An 18,141-nucleotide genomic window follows, 5' to 3' on the forward strand; every position below is an offset into this window, starting at 1 on the left:
CCCGTTGTCAGCCCAAGTTGGCGTGGCCGGGTCCCGGGCCGCTGCTCTGTTCGCTGGAGCTGGGTTCAGGCTGGGGAGGGGGGGGGAGCCGCGGCTGCTCTGGTTGTCTCGCTGTTCCACGTGTTCTTCTACCTCACGGCCTGCTCCTCCGCTGCTCGCTGCCGCTCTCCCCTCACGTTTCCTGAGTTGCGGAGAGCACGGTGTGAGGGGAAAATCCCGCACCTGGCTTTTCCTGCGGCTCGAGCCGAGTCTGACGGTTTTCTGCTGTGCCGCGGCCGCGGCCATTGGCCAAGCTGCTGGAGCCGCTTTTCCCGCCTGTGCAGGCTCTGGATGCTCTATAACTCTTCTACTTCTCCGCTGCCGCTTCAATTTCCTCACTTTTTAGTAAAAGTGTGTATTTTGCTGAGTTTTTTTGGTCTTTTTCCCCCCTAGGCTGCTTTGGCATGGTACCTACGCCGCCATCTTAACCGGAAGTCAATAAAAATATTTTAAAAAATAAAAAACATGGGAAATAGTGAACAACACATATAAATCACAAGAGACTGTGGAGGCCGGTCAAGATGGCATCTACCTAACCATGCCACACCTCCCTGGGGAAGGAAAGACAAGACATTAAGGCTTTACTAGGTCATTTAGGGGACAGCAGTCTCTAAAAGACCTCCAGTGGGAGGGTGCAGAGGGGCAAAAAAGGGAATCAGCTGATTCCCATGCTCACAGGTCGCCCACCAGGCCCCCTGTCATCCTAGCCATAGACTCAACCTCAGACTCCTCCTGCACTAACTGCAGGTCAGAGGATCCAGGCCAGCCTAGTTCTACCTGTACCTCTGTGCACAGGCAATCAAGCTGCTCACCCTGCCCTGCGCGAAAGCCACTCCTTCCCCTGTCCCATGCCTAAACCACCCTCAAGTGCCTACAAGAAGCAGATCACAATAACCAAACTCAGAGAAGGCACAAAAAATTTCAAAGTCTATGGAAACACCAAGCCACATAAACCAACACAATATGGCAGGTATCAAATCAAACCTCAGAGTCATTACCCTAAATATTAACGGTCTTAATGCACCCATCAAGAGACATAAGCTAACAGGGTGGATCAGAAAATTAGACTCCTCAATCGGTTCTCTTCAAGAAACCCACCTCACCACCAAAGGCAGATACCTACTCAGGGTGAAAGGGTGGAAAATTATATCCCAAGTAAATGGGAATAAGAAACAAGCAGGCCTAGCTATAGTAATATCAGATAAAATAGACTTCAAATGTTCATCATCCCTAATCATCAGGGAAATGCAAATTAAAACAACTATGAGATTCTACCTTACCCCAGTGAGGATAGCAAACATTAAAAAATCAAATGTAAATAAATTCTGGTGAGGATGTGGAGAAATAGGAACCTTCATCCACTGTTGGTGGGAATGTAAGATGGCACAACCACTTTGGAAAGCAATATGGATACTCCTAAAAAAATTGACTATAGAGTTACCAACAGACCCAGTTATCCCTTACTGGGCATGTACCCAAAAAGCTCCACACCTCAGTTCAGAGATATTTGTTCAGCCATGTTTATAGCTACTCAATTCATAATAGCTAAGAGCTAAAATCAACCCAGATGTCCATCATTAGACAAATGGATAGCTAAGATGCGGTATAGCTACATGATGAAATTCTACACAGCAGTAAGGAAAAATTACACAATGAAATTAGAAGAAAAATGGTCAAAGCTAGAACAGATCATTCTCAGTGAACTCACCCAATCACAGAAAGATAATTGCCACATTGTCTCACTCATTTACAGCTTCTAACCTGAATTTCCCAGAGGCCAACATACCTAGCAAGCACTCAAGGACTGGACAATAAGGTTGGTGGGGAGAGAGAGGAGGTAAGGTAGGGGGAGGGGAACACAAAACTGGACCCAAACAGCAATGGTACTATAAAATTCTACATACTAAAAGACAGACCAAATGGTTGAACCTTCACCAGGCCCTTAGGGGAACACCTTAATCACAAGGAGAGGGTACGATGAAGACTGACTTTAATCTCCTTCTGCTTCTGTTTCTCTCTGTGTGTGTGTGTGTGTCTCTCTCTCCCTCTTCTCTCTCTTCTCTCTATCTCTTTTATATTACTTGTCTTTTCTTCTTTCTCTCCTTGGGCACTTACCAATAACTCCTAGTACTAGCATGTGGCTATCATCCACAATGAGCTCTTATCAGAGAGACCTACAGGGTTTCCCAAAAGAAGACAGATTTCTGTGAGAGTACTTTTGACCCACCAAAGGTTAGTGATAAGATACTACTACTGAAGAAACCATCTGCTCTCAGCACGTGACATGGAGTGACATGGCTGGAATCTGGAAAAGAGTCAGTCCCCAGACAATTAGCACATCTAGTGCTGGGAGGTGCTACATGAGCAACTGGAGGAAAATGACCAATATCTGTCCAGGGAACTCATGGTCTAAGCTACTCAGCAGCAAACAACCTGACATGATGCTCACAACATGTGCAATAGTGGCACACAGCCATGGTGAGCAACCAGCTGCTCTTGATTTGGCTAACTGATCTGCTCAGTGAAACAAAGCCCATAGTTGGAGCTAGGAAATAAGTCAGAATCATATTCAAAAATGCTCTCCATTATCAAGCTCCCACCAATCGTGGGCTACAAGAGGACCTACACATATTATATTATCTCTAAAAAAAAAAAAAAAGGGTTATCCCATTTATCTGGTGCTAATTTTACTCTCTGTCAGAGAGTTTGCTTCTCTTTTTCAGATAGAGAACCACCCCATCATACCTCAAAAGAGCCCCAGCTAAGAATAAGTGGGGAAACAAGCAAGAGTGCTGTTTTCATGGTGAACCTGGTATCAGCACAATGGTGAAGGAAATAGACACAGAGAACATTCAACTCCTACCAAACCAGATATCCAGAGACACAGAGGCTCCCAGTACCTCATCACTGAAGGAGACCTAAAATGAACCCAGCATGGCTCAGGGAAATTTGTGGAAGAAGGGGCGGAATGAATGTCAGAGCCACATGTTGGGTCCTTATGCACAGAGACATTGCCTCCTATTCATAACTGATGGCTAAATGCACCATGCATATTCCCCAATGAGGAGGTCCTTGTTGAGGAGACAGGACAGGGAGGAGGCTAACAATGGTACCAAGTTGACTGTATTTACTGAGTACAAAACTAAAAAAAGAAAGACTGTGGAGGGATTTAAAGTTTGTTAAGTCTTAGAATCCATAAAAGGGCAAATTATTACAAATCATGGCCTTAAATTTGTGATATTTCCATGACACTGACATTTAACATTTTACCATGTGCCCTTGCTTTGAAGCCTAAAAGAAATTTTCTTCCCCTGAGAACTGCTTATTCCAATGCCTCCACTCCCATCCTATATGTTACTATAAGCATTTTACTTCTATTTTAAAAACTTACCTAAAATTAATCCATATTTCTACTTTGCTTTTATATTTCAATGCTTATTTAATGGTCTGTCTAGGATGCCAGCATAGCCATGTTAGAAAAGTAAGAATAAAACTTAACCAACTATTATCCAATCTTATTTAAGAGATCATAAATAAGAGCTCCTAAATAAAGTACCTGTATACAGAATCTAGTAATGTATGTAGAAATAGACACAGGGCTTAGATAACATGGCTAATATAACATGTGTATAACTAAATTCAGTTTATTACTGAATTCAAAGATGATTTTAAAATCTTGGGGCTGAAGAGATGCTTAGTGGTTAGGCACTTGCCTGTGAAACTTAAGGACTCAGGTTTGATTCCCCAGTACCCACATAAGCCAGATGCACAAGGGGGGGCATGTGTCTGGAGTTTGTTTGCAATGGCTAGAGGCCCTGGCATGCCCATTCTCTCTCTCTCTCTCTCTCTCTTTCTCCCTCCTCCTCCCTACCTCTCTCTCTCTCTCTCAAATAAATAAATAATATAAAAAAACAAGAAAATTAAAATCTGGTGATACAATTAACTATATTAACAAGTTTGAGTCTAAGGGGGAAAAGCATTCATGTTCTTAAAAGATGGGGAAAATGTAGTTGTTAAGTATTAAGATTCTTCTTAAAATAAACTGGCAATCTAGTATTATAAGAGAACTAATTTCCTTAACTTGGTAAGAGGTGACTACCAAACACCAACAATACTTGTCATAGTTGATGGACACATTGCTTTTTACAACATAAAGAAATCAAAGTTAACTCAATTATCGGTAGCTTCTAGGATGTACCAGTGGTCATGTCAGGCCAGGAAAATAAGCAAGAGTTGAAAAAACTGATATTATGAGCTATGTAGAAAATGTGAGTGAATCTACAAATAACCTGCATTGAGAATGTAGAAACTTTTCTGTAAACATCAGCCATATGAATCAACTGTGCTTCTAGTGAAAAATATTTTAAAGTGTTTAAAGAAAGAATACATTTATATCAATAAAACCCAATTGTATCTAGGATTAGGGTCTAAATATTCAAAAGCTTATGAAAAAGACTAAAAAAATGAGAAAATATTTCATGAATAGATAAAAAATATAAAGACATCAACTGCCCAGTTGTGGTAGTTTGAGTCAAATGTGTTCTACATGCTTAGTCCCCAGCTCATGGCAACTTGGAAGGTAGAGCCTTGCTGAATAAATGTATCACTGAAGGTGGGCTTATGAGTGTTAAAACCAGCTTCCTCTCCTGCTGCTGTATTCCACCTGCTGTTGGCAAAGGACGTCCAGTCTCGCCTCATGCCGCACTTTCTCCAAAATTAAATTTTGTTTAAATTCACCAAAATTTAAAAAAAACCTCCCATCAGCTGCATTTGATCAAGTGCTTTGTCCCACCATTGAGAAGGTAACTACAACACCAGTATCAATATATATATTTGATGCAATGAAATTAAAATTCCAAAGGGAGTTTCCATTACACTTGACATGAATGTTCATATGAAAATGCACAAAGAAAAAACAAGAGTATCCAAGGTAATTTGAAGACTGAGTATAGATGCCCTGCTGAATGTCACATGTTATCTAAAAGGGATGGAAATGAACACATGGTAAGACTATCACAAGAATGCATGAATGGCCCCCTGGGAAAGACTATAGAGAATGAAATACACATAAATGACAATTTGCTATGACAGTAATATGAATGTACCCATCAACTGAGAAAATGATATAACTTCTCATCCATTTGAAAAAAGACAAATCTACGCCATATATAGATATCCATCTCAGGTTACAGAAATCAGTATCATGTAGAGAAACTCTTTTGAAGCAATTTGAAGAAACATATGTAAAAAGTTAATCTCTAAAATTTTTAGGAGAAAATGAAAAAATACATTTATAACCTGTGAATGGGGAGAGGACCATTCTAAATATGACCAAAATATTGACCACATTTAACTAATCAATATTTAAAAACTCAATGTTAAAATTTTTTATAATAAATTAAAGAGTAGAAGATTAGAAAAAAAGTGTGACGGTTCACATTAGAAATATTTTGTTTGCAATGAAATGTAAAGATTTCACACCAAACAAAAGGAAAAAAAAACTAAACAATTCAAAAGCAAAATGGGCAACCAGGAAAGCTTAACAGTCAATAATCACACAAAAATTACCCTTACAAGGAACCAGAGAAATCCAGGAACATGCTGCAGTAAGGTCCAACTTATTTCCATCACAGCAAAAAAATTAATAATCCTATAAATATCAAGAATTGGTGAGGACAGCCATAAAGTACAGGTAAAAGTAAAATTCAGTACAATGGCTTTGAAAAAAACTTTGGCAAAAACAACTGAAGTTGTATATAGGCACTGGGATTTAAAATTGTAATTAGAAGGCTGGAGAGAGAGCTTAGTGTTTAATGCACTTGATTGCAAAGCCAGAAAACCTAGGTTCACTTTCCCAGGACCCACATAATGCCAGATGCACAAAGTAGTACATGCATCTGGAATTTGTTTGCAGTGGCTAGAGGCCCTGGTACACCCATTCTCTTTCTCTCTCAGTCTCTCAAATATCTGTTTCTCAAATAAATAAATAAAGATAAATTATTTTTAAAAAATAGAAAATTGTAAGGAGAAAATAGTCACATATGTGCCTGAGGAGATTTACAATAATTGCCACTGATACTCTTTTATAATTCAAGATAGTAAAAGTAATATAAACATTTAACCATGGGATAATGAATAAACTACATAAAAGCTATAATGGTACTGTGTGCTTGGAATCCTAGTACTGGGGAGGCAGGGACAGGAGGATCCCTGAAGTGTACTGGCCAACTAGTCCAAATCAGTGAGCTCCAGTTTCACTGAGAAACCCTTTCTCAAGAAGAAGGCAGAGAGCAACTGCCTGATATCAACCTCTGGACTCCCCATGCATGTATGTACATGTGCATGCACCCTTGCACACTCATACACACATAGAAACACCACATACATGTACAAAAAAGTAAACAACCATCATTTGACTGATGACTGTGATGGTCCTATCTGACATTCACTACCATTTGCCACTTAGTTTCTTCTTTCTTCTCCACTGCCACGGAGGTTAATTCCCCCATGCAGGTTCAATGGTACCCTCACGCTCCAAGCTACTCATGAGAAAGACAGTGGACTGGTTAGCAGCTAAATCCACCTGCACATGTTACAGATGTGGGATATGTCCCTGACTACATCATTCATCTCTACCCATCCCAGCACGTCCATCTGAAACAAACCCTGAACTATGGCCTCTGCTGCTAAGTTACAGGGTCACAGTACTTCCAGAGCCCACCCTTCCATCTCAATAAATTTTATCAGTTTGCTTTGTTATTCGACCAACCACAGTGAAGGAAATACTAAGCAGAGTTCTAGAGCACACCAAGCCTCAGAGTTGGGGCTCCCACCTGAATCCAGGAGAATGGCTCTCCCTTCCAGGCCTGAACGGAGACTCCAAATCCTCCCTATACTGACTGGTGCAGATTCATCCAAGTGCAAATGCTTAGAAGCACCTGATGGCCACTCTAGCCTTGAAGTCAGGCAACGGCCTAGTTCATCAACAACCATGCACAGCAGGTCTCTCCCTACAGGAGACCATCTCCCCCTAGTAAAGACACCCTGATCTCCAAATGTGGCTTTATTGCCAAACTTGGCTTTCAGAAACAGAGCATGTATCAACAGTTTCTTTCCTTGAGCCTGCCAAGAACAATGACTTACAGCCTTGGAGAAGTTTAACTTCAGGACAGTGTTCTATGCCACAACCAAGTGGCAATGTCAACACACAGCAGGCGCAGGCTGATTTCTTTAATGACATTCTCATTACAGTAAGGTTCAGATCTCTAAGGACATCATCCCCTGCACTCTATGATTACAGTAAAAATAGCAGGTCATTATCTCATTTTGATATTTGCTCATGAAAAATATGCAAGGAAAGTTCAAAAATCAAAAACTGGAGAACCAGGTGTATAAGGCAGAACAAACAAAATACACTAGGTTGGGCAAGATGAAGAAAACCATGTGCCCTGTAAAGGAAAAAGAGGTGATTTCATTAACCATTTGAGACTGAACCAGTTCAAAAGCATGTATTAGAAAGATAAATAAGCAAACGTGGCAGGTATCATTTGTGGTTTAGCTGTGGTTTCCCCTGTGCAATTTTATTTTATAAAAAGAAAATTCAAAATGTGCTCTCAGATTCCAAAATAAGATATTCTTCCAAACTTTATCTAAGCCTATAAACACAAAAGGGGGTATAAATGAATTTAAATGGCAATATGAGAAGAAATTTAATTTCTAATAGAAACATGGTTCAAGATGGAATAAGTCAGAATTTTCAGTGTTTATCCTGACATGCATTTATTCCTGGCAATACACTGGAGTTTTCCATCAAGTGTTTATCTAACTTGGCTCTCTGATGGATCCCCTGGCATTACACATGTGCACAACATATACACAGACCATATGCAGCAGTGAACACTTTCTTTCTGGAAGAAGTCCCACAATGATCATGATGGAAAAGGCAAGAATTAACATATGTCTGGTATCTATTAAAGGCACCATACTACACAAAACACTTGGTGGATGTTGTGCCATGTAAACTTTCAAGCTTGATGCTTAGTATTTTTTTTTTAAAGAGTAACTCAATTTTCTCATCTTTATTTTTATTTTATTTTATTTTATTTATTTATTTATTTGAGAGCGACAGACACAGAGAGAAAGACAGATAGAGGGAGAGAGAGAGAATGGGCGCGCCAGGGCTTCCAGCCTCTGCAAACGAACTCCAGACGCATGCGCCCCCTTGTGCATCTGGCTAATGTGGGACCTGGGGAACCGAGCCTCGAACCAGGGTCCTTAGGCTTCACAGGCAAGCGCTTAACCGCTATGCCATCTCTCCAGCCCGATGCTTAGTATTTTAATTCTATATATTAAAACATAAAACTGGAATTCCTATATTGAAAGATCTACTTATGGTGTACAAGAGCCTAGATTTTCAAAATCTATGCCCATGCACTCTAGATTCCAGGTTAGGTAAAGTCAGACCATACCATGCCATCTTTATATGATACTGGGAACAGCATATTACAATTAATCATTCATAAGACAATAGTACATCAGACTGCTATTAATTTGTTGTAGTCTAAAAAAGGCATTTTCAAGAAGATATCCATGATTCTTTAGACTTTAGATTTTAACTGCAATGTTTATATCCCTTTATCACTGAATACTTCAGCAGACTTCCCATCTTATAATCTTCAGTGGTGAAATAAATAAGTCTGGTTATAATTTTAAATTTCTTCCTTACTTAAGGAAGAAAAATAGTCTTTTAAACCTCATGAGTCATTGAACAGTTTTGTGTAGAAAAGAAATCTGATATATTCAATGTTTTATTGACAATATCATATTTGTGTATATTTTGATCATAATCATTTCTTATTCCCTTTTCTTATTCCTTTCTCTATTTCCCCTAATACTTAACCCTTTCTTCTTCCTTTTTTCCCAACTAGTCTTTCTTCTACTTTGATGTCCCTCTCTCTTCCTCTCGTATGTGTGTGTTTTGCTGAGTTTAGTTAGGGTTACTTGCATGGGCATGGGTGGGTAGTTATTCACCAGAGTATGTGCAACTTACCAGAGGAAACACCACCAAAGAAAATGTCTCCCCATACTCCAATAACAATTAACTGCCAAAAACTCCTCAGAAAGGGATGGGGCCTCATACCCTCCTCCACCACTTATGACAGAATGTTGACGGGCACAATATTGTGCAGGTCTTGTGCTAGCAATGATAGTCATTGTGAGGACATGAATGCAATGACCATTGCACATCTGGAAGATAGTGTCCACAGCACTCCTCCCCATCCTCTGACGTTTACCTTATTTGTGGCACCTCTTCTGCAATGATACATCTATATCACTCTCTTCAAGGCTCAATGTTTTTACAAAGATAATAATATAGCAATTGCAAAAACTTTACAGAGAATTGGAGAATCACACATGAATACAATATAATGTAATACAAGTAGTTGTTTTAACTTGTTAAATATGACCATGGTATTTTATACACAAATTACTTCTGAGTGATAAGTAGTGATGTATGAGGATCAACAGGAAGTGGCACAAAAGCCAAAGACTGAATTTAAGATATGTTGCTCACCCAAAGGGGAGCAAGTGAAAGAATGTGGCAAAAATGTTAACAATTCTTGAATCTAGATAGCCATATTGGGATTCATAATGTGATTATTTTCATTCTTGTGACTGTTTCAAAAATGCCATAAATCGAAGATCAAATTGAGAGCAAGAGAGAGAGAGAGGGAGATCTCTCATCCTCAAACATCATGTTTAATATGTTAGTATGGAACTCAGTTGCTTTGGTCCAAAATATCACTATCAATATAAAAAACAAAACATTCTTTTTTTAAAATATATTTTTAATTTTTTTTATTTTTATTTATTTATTTGAGAGCAACAGACAGAAAGAGAAATAAGCAGAGACAGAGAGAGAGAGAGAAGAGAGAGAAAGAATGGCCGTGCCAGGGCTTCCAGCTACTGCAAACGAACTCCAGATGCATGTGCCCCCTTGTGCATCTGGCTAACATGGGACCTGGGGAATCAAGCCTCAAACTGGGATCCTTAGGCTTCACAGGCAAGCATCTAACTACTAAGCCATCTCTCCAGTCCATCAAAAATAAAACATTCTAAAAACCTATATTTTGAGTATAAATGGATTTTAAGAGAATTTATAGGTAAATTTAAATAAAAGCATGTGTCCTCTAACAGACAACTTAGAACACTAAATAAGGTCTAGAAGAAAAATCTGCTAAGACATGGAATACTGACACAAACCCACACTTTAAATGAAAGTTCCCAAAATCTCCTGGAAGGATCAATATATCTTTATGAACTTGCCTTAAAACCCTATGAGAGGCAGAAGGAAACATCCTATAGCATACTGAAGACAAAGGTTCCTTTCTCATTAAAATCTCAGGGATGGGAGTTAAATGCTTTGTAAGTTCTCAGATAACTATTTTGTGCTCTATTACCAATTTTGGGTTTGAGAAAAACCAAATTTCATACTTAGGTATTAAGCTACTGATACTTACATTAAAAATTAAAATAAGCCCGGCTATGGTGGCTCATGCCTTTAATCCCAGCACTCAGGAGGCAGAAGTAGGAGGATTATCATGAGTTTGAGGCCACCCTGAGACTACATAGTGAATTCCAGACCAGCCTGACCCTACCTTGAAAGTCCAAAAAATGAAAAGGACTGGAAGATGGCTCAGTAGTTACGAATACTTGCTGCTTAAGCATGGTGGCTTCACAAGGTCTCAGACAGACTCATTTTGTCTATCCAGAATCTTCCTAAAAAGGTGGTCATAGCTATGCATGTCTATAACTCTAATCCATGGGGGTAAAGACCAGAGAACTGCTGACCAAAAATGGAAGCTCCAGGGCTGTAAAGAATGCTTAGTGGTTATGGCACTTCCCTGAAAAGCCTAAGGACCAGGTTTGATTTCTTGGTACATAAGCCAGATGCACAAGATGGCACTTACATCTGGAGTTCGTTTGCAGTGACTTGAGGCCTGGAACACCCATTCTCTCTCCCTCCCTCCCTCCCTCCCTCTCTCTCTCTCTCTCTCTCTCTCTCTCTCTCTCTCTCTCTCTATCTATCTATCTATCTTTCTCTATCTATCTATCTATCTATCTATCTATCTATCTATCTATCTACCTCTCTCTCTTAAATAAATATTTTCTTTAATGGCAGCTCTAGGTTGAAGGAGATACAGTGTCTAGGAAGTATACAGATGAGCAATAGAGAAGAGCAATGGAGGTGTCCTCTGGCCTTCACACACACATGCTTATACTACACATAACATACCATACATACTCTACCCACACATATACACACAAAAAAAATTAAAATTTTAAATGCAAGCTATACCATTCATCTCACAGTAACCTGATCAAATACAATTAAATAAAGGTCCGTCAGACTTCTAGAAACAGAAAATGGCTCTTGAGAGCAGTAAGGTTTTGGTTTCATACCCCAACCCTACCCCCTCAATACCCACAGGACATGAACACATTCCTTAACCCAAGGATGGGCAGATTCCCATCTACAAATACATCTTTGAAGCTTCCTTTGGATAAGGAAGCTCTTTATCAGCTTTGGGAACAGCACAACTGGCAATCAGCTCTGTACAGAGACTTCCTGTACTCCCTGTCACCTTGGGACCACCTTAGTCCTGTAAGGACTGAGTACTCTCCCAGGGACAGAAAACAGCCATCCATCTTAGAGGCCAAGCAGGAGGAAAGCAGAGAATACACACTTGTCCCACTTCAAAGCACAAGGCCTATCTTTCACTGACTAAACAGTGATTCCCGCAGAGGCAACAATGAAAGCTTTCTTCCCCATTGTTATTTGAAACAATCACAGGCTATTGGTTCATATTAATTAGTTTAAGTCTGGTATTAGGAGGCCTTAGCTAGAAAAATGCTCTTTGTTAGCAAATGAATAAACAAATAAACACAAACCCATAAGCTTTTTACAACTGTTGTTTTTGCCTTGGCAAAAGAATTTTCAGACCTTTCCCACTTGAATGTGAGTTTATCTTTACAGAGGTCCCCTGGTTCACATTAAAAGAATGAAAGTTCATGTGTCAGACATTGCCAGGCAAAGCTAATGGCACAGGGTGATCACAACACTATGCCTCAGGAGATGTTGCATTCAAATAATTAACCTTCTCTAAACCTGAGAAAACTACCCTAAAAGGAGAGAAGAGGGGCTGGAGAGATGACTTAGCGGTTAAGCGCTTGCCTGTGAAGCCTAAGGACCCCGGTTCGAGGCTCGGTTCCCCAGGTCCCACGTTAGCCAGATGCACAAGGGGGCGCACATGTCTGGAGTTCGTTTGCAGAGGCTGGAAGCCCTGGCGTGCCTATTCTCTCTGTCTCCCTCTATCTGTCTTTCTCTCTGTGTCTGTAGCTCTCAAATAAATAAATAAAATTAAAAAAAAAAAAAAGGAGAGAAGACATCAGTCCAGGCTCCCAGGCCAAGGCAAGCGAGCTTTGGGCTGAACATCTGACAGGAAAAGTTGATATACAATACCATTATGAGCAGAAGATCATGACCCAAGTGACCCCATGGTCATCGCTCCTGAAGAATAATCCATCTCATCTTGTGACATCTTTCCCCAGTTTGTAGCTGATATCTGCCAAATGACTTGAGGCTATCACTCTTCCCCACCACAGAAGAGAACAATGAGCTGTAGCAACTCTGGGATGACATTATTGCAGAATCGTCAAGAGTCAGAGCCTGACCCAGGTCTAAAACTGCAAAGCTTGGATAGACTTTTGGGATGGTTGTATTTGTGGTGGAGGTGGTATTGGGATTGAACCTAGGGCCTTGCTGGGCAAGCACTCTACTACCACTGGATTTTTAAAGACCAGTATTCAATTTCTTACTCTGGCTTACAAGGCCCTGCAAAATCTCTGACCTGCTATCCATGCACTTGCTATCTTTGTAGTGTAAATACTTCACCATAGCTGATTTTAAACAGCAGGAATCTAATAGGCTAATGAAATTCTTAAAAATTTAACAATCAGACTTTGTAGCCTGGTATACCTATAGGGACATCAAAGTTGATGAGCCCCATGTTCTTCTGTGATCAGTCTGAATGAAATTCTAACGGGTTCTCTTTAACACTGGAATATCTGATGTGTGCACTTGCTTTCTTCCCTTTTGCCAAAATAATGTATTCTCCTTCATTAACTCCTATTCTGGTGGTCTTCCTGGAAGAAGCCTTTTGAAATGTTCATGAGTAGACTCCTAAAACACCCTTCTTCTAGCCACATATGTGGCATAGCGTTTCAGTTTGTTGTTTCCTTATCTGAATGTCTTCCAGGACTAGATGTTGGAGTAAGGCAAAGGCCTTATTTGTCTTATTTGTTCTTGCTCCTCCGTCTGCCACAGCACTGGCTGAGTAATGACAGCAATGCATGCTAATGTGCCTGAGCAACATGTGGCAGGCATTATCCAAAACTGTAGCACAGCTTCTCATGGTATCTACAAACAACCCCCAAAGGCTGGATGCATTATTGCTCTGCTCGTTTTCTTGTTTGTTTGTTTTTTCTTTTTCTTTCTTTCTTTCTTTTTTCTTTTCTTTTTTTTTTTTTTTTTTTGCATGAAAGGATATGGGGGCCCAAGAGGGTGAATACCTTCCCTCAGGCCCAATAATAAGTGCTACAGTCAAGATTTTAACTTAAGCAATGTAAGTATAGGACTAATGTGCATGTTTCCATAAACTAGTGTTTCTTGATACCTATATTTTTCATTAATGATCCTCATGAAGAAACTTTTAATTAAATTTAAATTTTCCTTTGTGAAAGAAATTAAATACTAAGGAATAAGATTTTGCTAGGTAAGGTTAAATTTTGGAGGGATTTATCATCTCTCAAAATGCAATTTTTGTGCTCTTAGGGAAATATCATTTGATTGAAAATATATATGCTGGACTTTCTACTTTGTATTTCTATTTATGTTATATTAAGGCAACACAGCTGTCTTGATATCCTCTTGTTTTAACGGGTATATGATACTTAAATCATACCCACATACTTGACTTAAGTCTTTCCACTGCTGTATATTCAGAAGGCGTTAGTCTTTAACTAATGTTTCAATGAATATTTTTATATACCCTTCCTTAGTCTCCCATGAGAGTGCTGTTCTAATGTAGATACCAAGGTGAGGACATAATAAACAAAGGTATATAAATTTAGTAGATACTGCTAAATCAATTTCCCATCCTATCTCTAAATAGCGGTACCAATTCAACTAACCACAGAAAGTTTCTAAGTATACAATTTCCCCCACATGTTTATATTAAGTATGACTTTCTTCTATTTTGAGTTGTGCTAAACATGTGGATGAAATCAGTCACTTAAAGTATTGATGTTACTCACCAGCTGATAGTCACTTGTGTAACAAGGAAGATATATAAAGAACTTGATGCTGTCTGAAATGCTGACAAATGATAATGGCAGTGGAGGCAGAAAGCCTCTCTAGGGCCTCACTCCTCAAAAAACTAAGAGTAGTCACTGCATGGAAGCAGCTGCTCTGGGCTTTAAAATGTAACCTCAAGTAACAGGTACTAAATCTTTTAATTCATTTTCCAAGTCCTTCAGGTACCTTCTCCTCCCTATCCCACTTTAAAAAAAAATGAAGTTAAGGAAAACACTCAAAGTAAACGAAGTGTTAAAATAGCAATATCTCATTTACACATTATGGAAATAACACTAAACATTCCAGAAATAATACTGAAAACTCTAGCAAACAGCAAGGACTTTATTCTATGATAAACATTCAAGTCCTTAACATAATTTTTAAATCTATGGAAAATGAATACTTATCTTTCTTCCTCTCTTTCTTCACTCCTTCGTTAAAAGAAAAACAACAAAAAACTATCATTACTTGAAGTGCACAAAATGTAATAGGCTAAAAATTGTCAAAAGGTGTGGAACAACATTCTGTATCATGAAGATTCAAATATCAATCTACAAGGATTTCTCAAGACCCTTATACACTGTTGGTGGGCATGTAAACTAGTCCCGCCACTGTGAAAATCAGTGTGGAGACTTTCAACCCTAAAAATAGAACTACCATATGATCCAGTTATGCCAGTCAGGGATATGTACCTAAAGGAATCTTAGTCAGCATACCACAGGGATGACTACACATGCACATTTATTGCTGAACTATTCACTACAACCAAGATATGAAGCCAGCCTGGGTTCCCATTAACAGATGAATGGATTTAAAGAATTATAAAACTATTGTAATATACAGTGGAATTTTATTCAGCCATAAACAAAAATGAAATTATGTAACTTTCAGGGAAATGGAATTGGAAATTTCATGTTACAAATAATCCAGTCTCAGAAACACAAATATGCCATGTTTTTTTCTCATATGCATAATATACATTACATATATATTTGTGACATGATAGTAGAATGGGGACTATGAGAGAGAAAGGAGTTTAAAGAAAGGGTGGGGGGGGCTGGAGAGATGACTTAGCGGTTCAGTGCTTGCCTGTGAAGCCTAAGGACCCCGGTTCGAGGCTCAGTTCCCCAGGTCCCACGTTAGCCAGATGCACAAGGGGGCACACGCGTCTGGAGTTCATTTACAGAGGCTGGAAGCCCTGGCGCGCCCATTCTCTCTCTCTCTCCCTCTATCTGTCTTTCTCTCTGTGTCTGTCACTCTCAAATAAATAAATAAAATAAAATAAAATAAAATAAAATAAAATAAAATAAAATAAAATAAAATAAAATAAAAAGAAAGGGTTGGGGAATAAGAGGGTACTAGAAGGGGAAAAAGTTAAAAGATCACAGATTTTCTTTAAATATAGAATCTACATTTAACAATATGTACATATATATGACACAAAAGAGGAGTTCTATCTAGGAAGAGACCAGAGAGGGAAGTAGACAGGAAAAGGGAGAGGGAAGGCAAAATACAATGATATGTATTATGAAAATGTCATAACACAACTTAGTATTTTTTACACTAAAAAAATTAAAAATTGCTTTCTTAAAGGTACACATTTTTCCTTACTCTTGGTCTCAAAATGATCATCACTAATGAGAAGCCAAACTAGAAAAAGAAGAGTGACAAACTGGAAGAAAAAGTAGGAAATTATTCTAGCTGGTTTTCTTCTGTGTGCTTACATGCTATCACTTCATCCACTGAACCATCATGTGGACAATTACATGAGAGGAAACTGAAGCTGAGAGAAGGGAGCGTAGCCATGACTCATGAGCCAATTATCAATCCAAGGCTCAGGGAGATAAACTGAGGCTAACATCTCAAAGTCTGTTTCCCATGGTCAGACACTGCCTGCTGAGGACTGAAGGAGGACAGTGAGGAATGGCAGAACAGGCCACAAAACATGAACAAGGGAAATGCCCCTGCTGTCCTACTTCACAGACAACAAAAGAACTTCATAGGAATATTATTGCTCAGTAGTTACTAGAACTACATTTTGTTTGTACATTTCCAACAAAATAATAACAGGACAATGAGATAGCATTGGAAAACTGGTTAGATTAGAACCACGAGGGATTTCATTTATACTCCACCTTGTACCCAATAAAAAAGAAAGTCAAGGTAGGCAAGCAGAGAATGTACTACTGACTTGTCTGGCTTTGGAGTTTAACAATGACAGTAACAGTGAGGTATCCTGAATGCTGGAAACCACAAGTCCCTGTGAACAGAGGCCAGTTCACTGCTCCAGCTGCTTCCTGAACAAATGGCACCTCATTCACCAAGGCACTGTGATCTAAGTGCCACAAAAGGCATTGGCACCAGTGCAGGCCTCAGAGTAAAGTGTGCTTTCTAAAACTCAGCTTAAATATTTGACAAAGCTATGATTAGCAAAAACCTCTGCAAGGTCCAGTCACTTACCTGAGGCTGTGAAATTGCAGGGGTGGAAGTAGAGGCAGCTGCCATGGCCGCGCTGGAGTTTGGGGCAGGGGTGAGGCCCCAGCACAGCAGTGCCGGACACAGGAGTAGAGGCTCGTGGTGGCTGGTCAGATCACAGACATGCTAAGAAGAACAGGAGCCTGAAAAGCACAGAAAAGCCACAGTAAGTGGAGGAAAGGGGGACAGCACCATCACCCACAGGAAGCAAAATCCCCTCAAACCAAGTACCAAATACTAGCTTAGTGGAAATGGGAAAGTTTCTCACTTTAAGAAGTTTTTTAAGCAGTTTATATCCCACCTAACAGTCTCTTTTTTATTCAAAAGATAGTTATTAATTGAGACAGGCTGGTTTCCACCTGGAATCTTAGCACTCATTAAAGACAGGAGGAGCAGGATCAGGAGCTATATTTGGCTACAAAGTGGGATCCTGTCTCAAGAAAAAGAAAAGGAAAAATAGGAATAGAAAGAAGGGGACAGGATGAGGTGAAGAAAGGAGAGAAACAAAAGAATAACGAAGAGTAAGATATCTATGATCTATAGGAAACCAGAAGTCTGGGAAGATATAGCCATCCCCTGCTATAACATGCTTTCCAGACTCATAAACTGAATAATATTCAACTCAGGAAGAATATTTTTCATAATAGTAATTGTGATGAACCAAGATGGAGATCCGAGCCTTGTGTAGTGAGAACAGTGGAGATGGACAGTTAATCTCAGTCCTTTGATCCCAAATCCCATGGTGCTATGCTGTATGAACTCCATATCCTAAACAGGCTCAAGCTCAGAAGAAAAGTATTTTTTTGTAAGAAATGACCTGGGTTATACAGAAACTTCTATAAACTTTATATTGTAATTTTTATTCTATGTTTAAGCATTATGTCTCATACTATAGTTTCAATCACTGTAGGTTTTCCTTGCTATGAGCTGCAGCTGATCACTTTTAATAAAAAAAAGCTATGTTGGCATAACAGTAACAATCAACACAAAATTCCATAGCTATCCTAAGACAAAACTAATTTTCTCCTTAGTCCTAGTTTTGGGAGAGGAAGAAAAAACAAACCACTGTTTATCACACAGTGAACAGAAATAAAAAGCCTAGGGAAAATGGTATTTATACAGGAATGTCTTTCTTGTTTCATGACTGCTTCTAGAGTGTAGGTTCTACCTCAAGAAAACAACAGGACCCCATGGCATACTATTTTATACTG

At 39.3% G+C, this 18,141-nt stretch overlaps 1 protein-coding gene across 3 annotated transcripts in view; it reads right to left on the minus strand.

Moving 5' to 3' along the window:
• The window catches only part of Lpar1 (lysophosphatidic acid receptor 1), a 171,277-nt gene that overhangs the window by 82,350 nt on the left and 70,786 nt on the right, over positions 1-18,141 (minus strand). For all 3 annotated transcript variants that reach the window (XM_045138102.1, XM_004657004.2, XM_045138093.1), the window contains exon 2: positions 16,916-17,073. In XM_045138102.1, coding sequence (XP_044994037.1) covers positions 16,916-16,960 — 45 coding nt within the window. In that variant the 5' untranslated portion in view covers positions 16,961-17,073. The remainder of the gene's footprint in view (positions 1-16,915; positions 17,074-18,141) is intronic.

Source organism: Jaculus jaculus, chromosome 1, assembly GCF_020740685.1.
Source record: "Jaculus jaculus isolate mJacJac1 chromosome 1, mJacJac1.mat.Y.cur, whole genome shotgun sequence".
Taxonomy (NCBI): Eukaryota; Metazoa; Chordata; class Mammalia; order Rodentia; family Dipodidae; genus Jaculus; species Jaculus jaculus.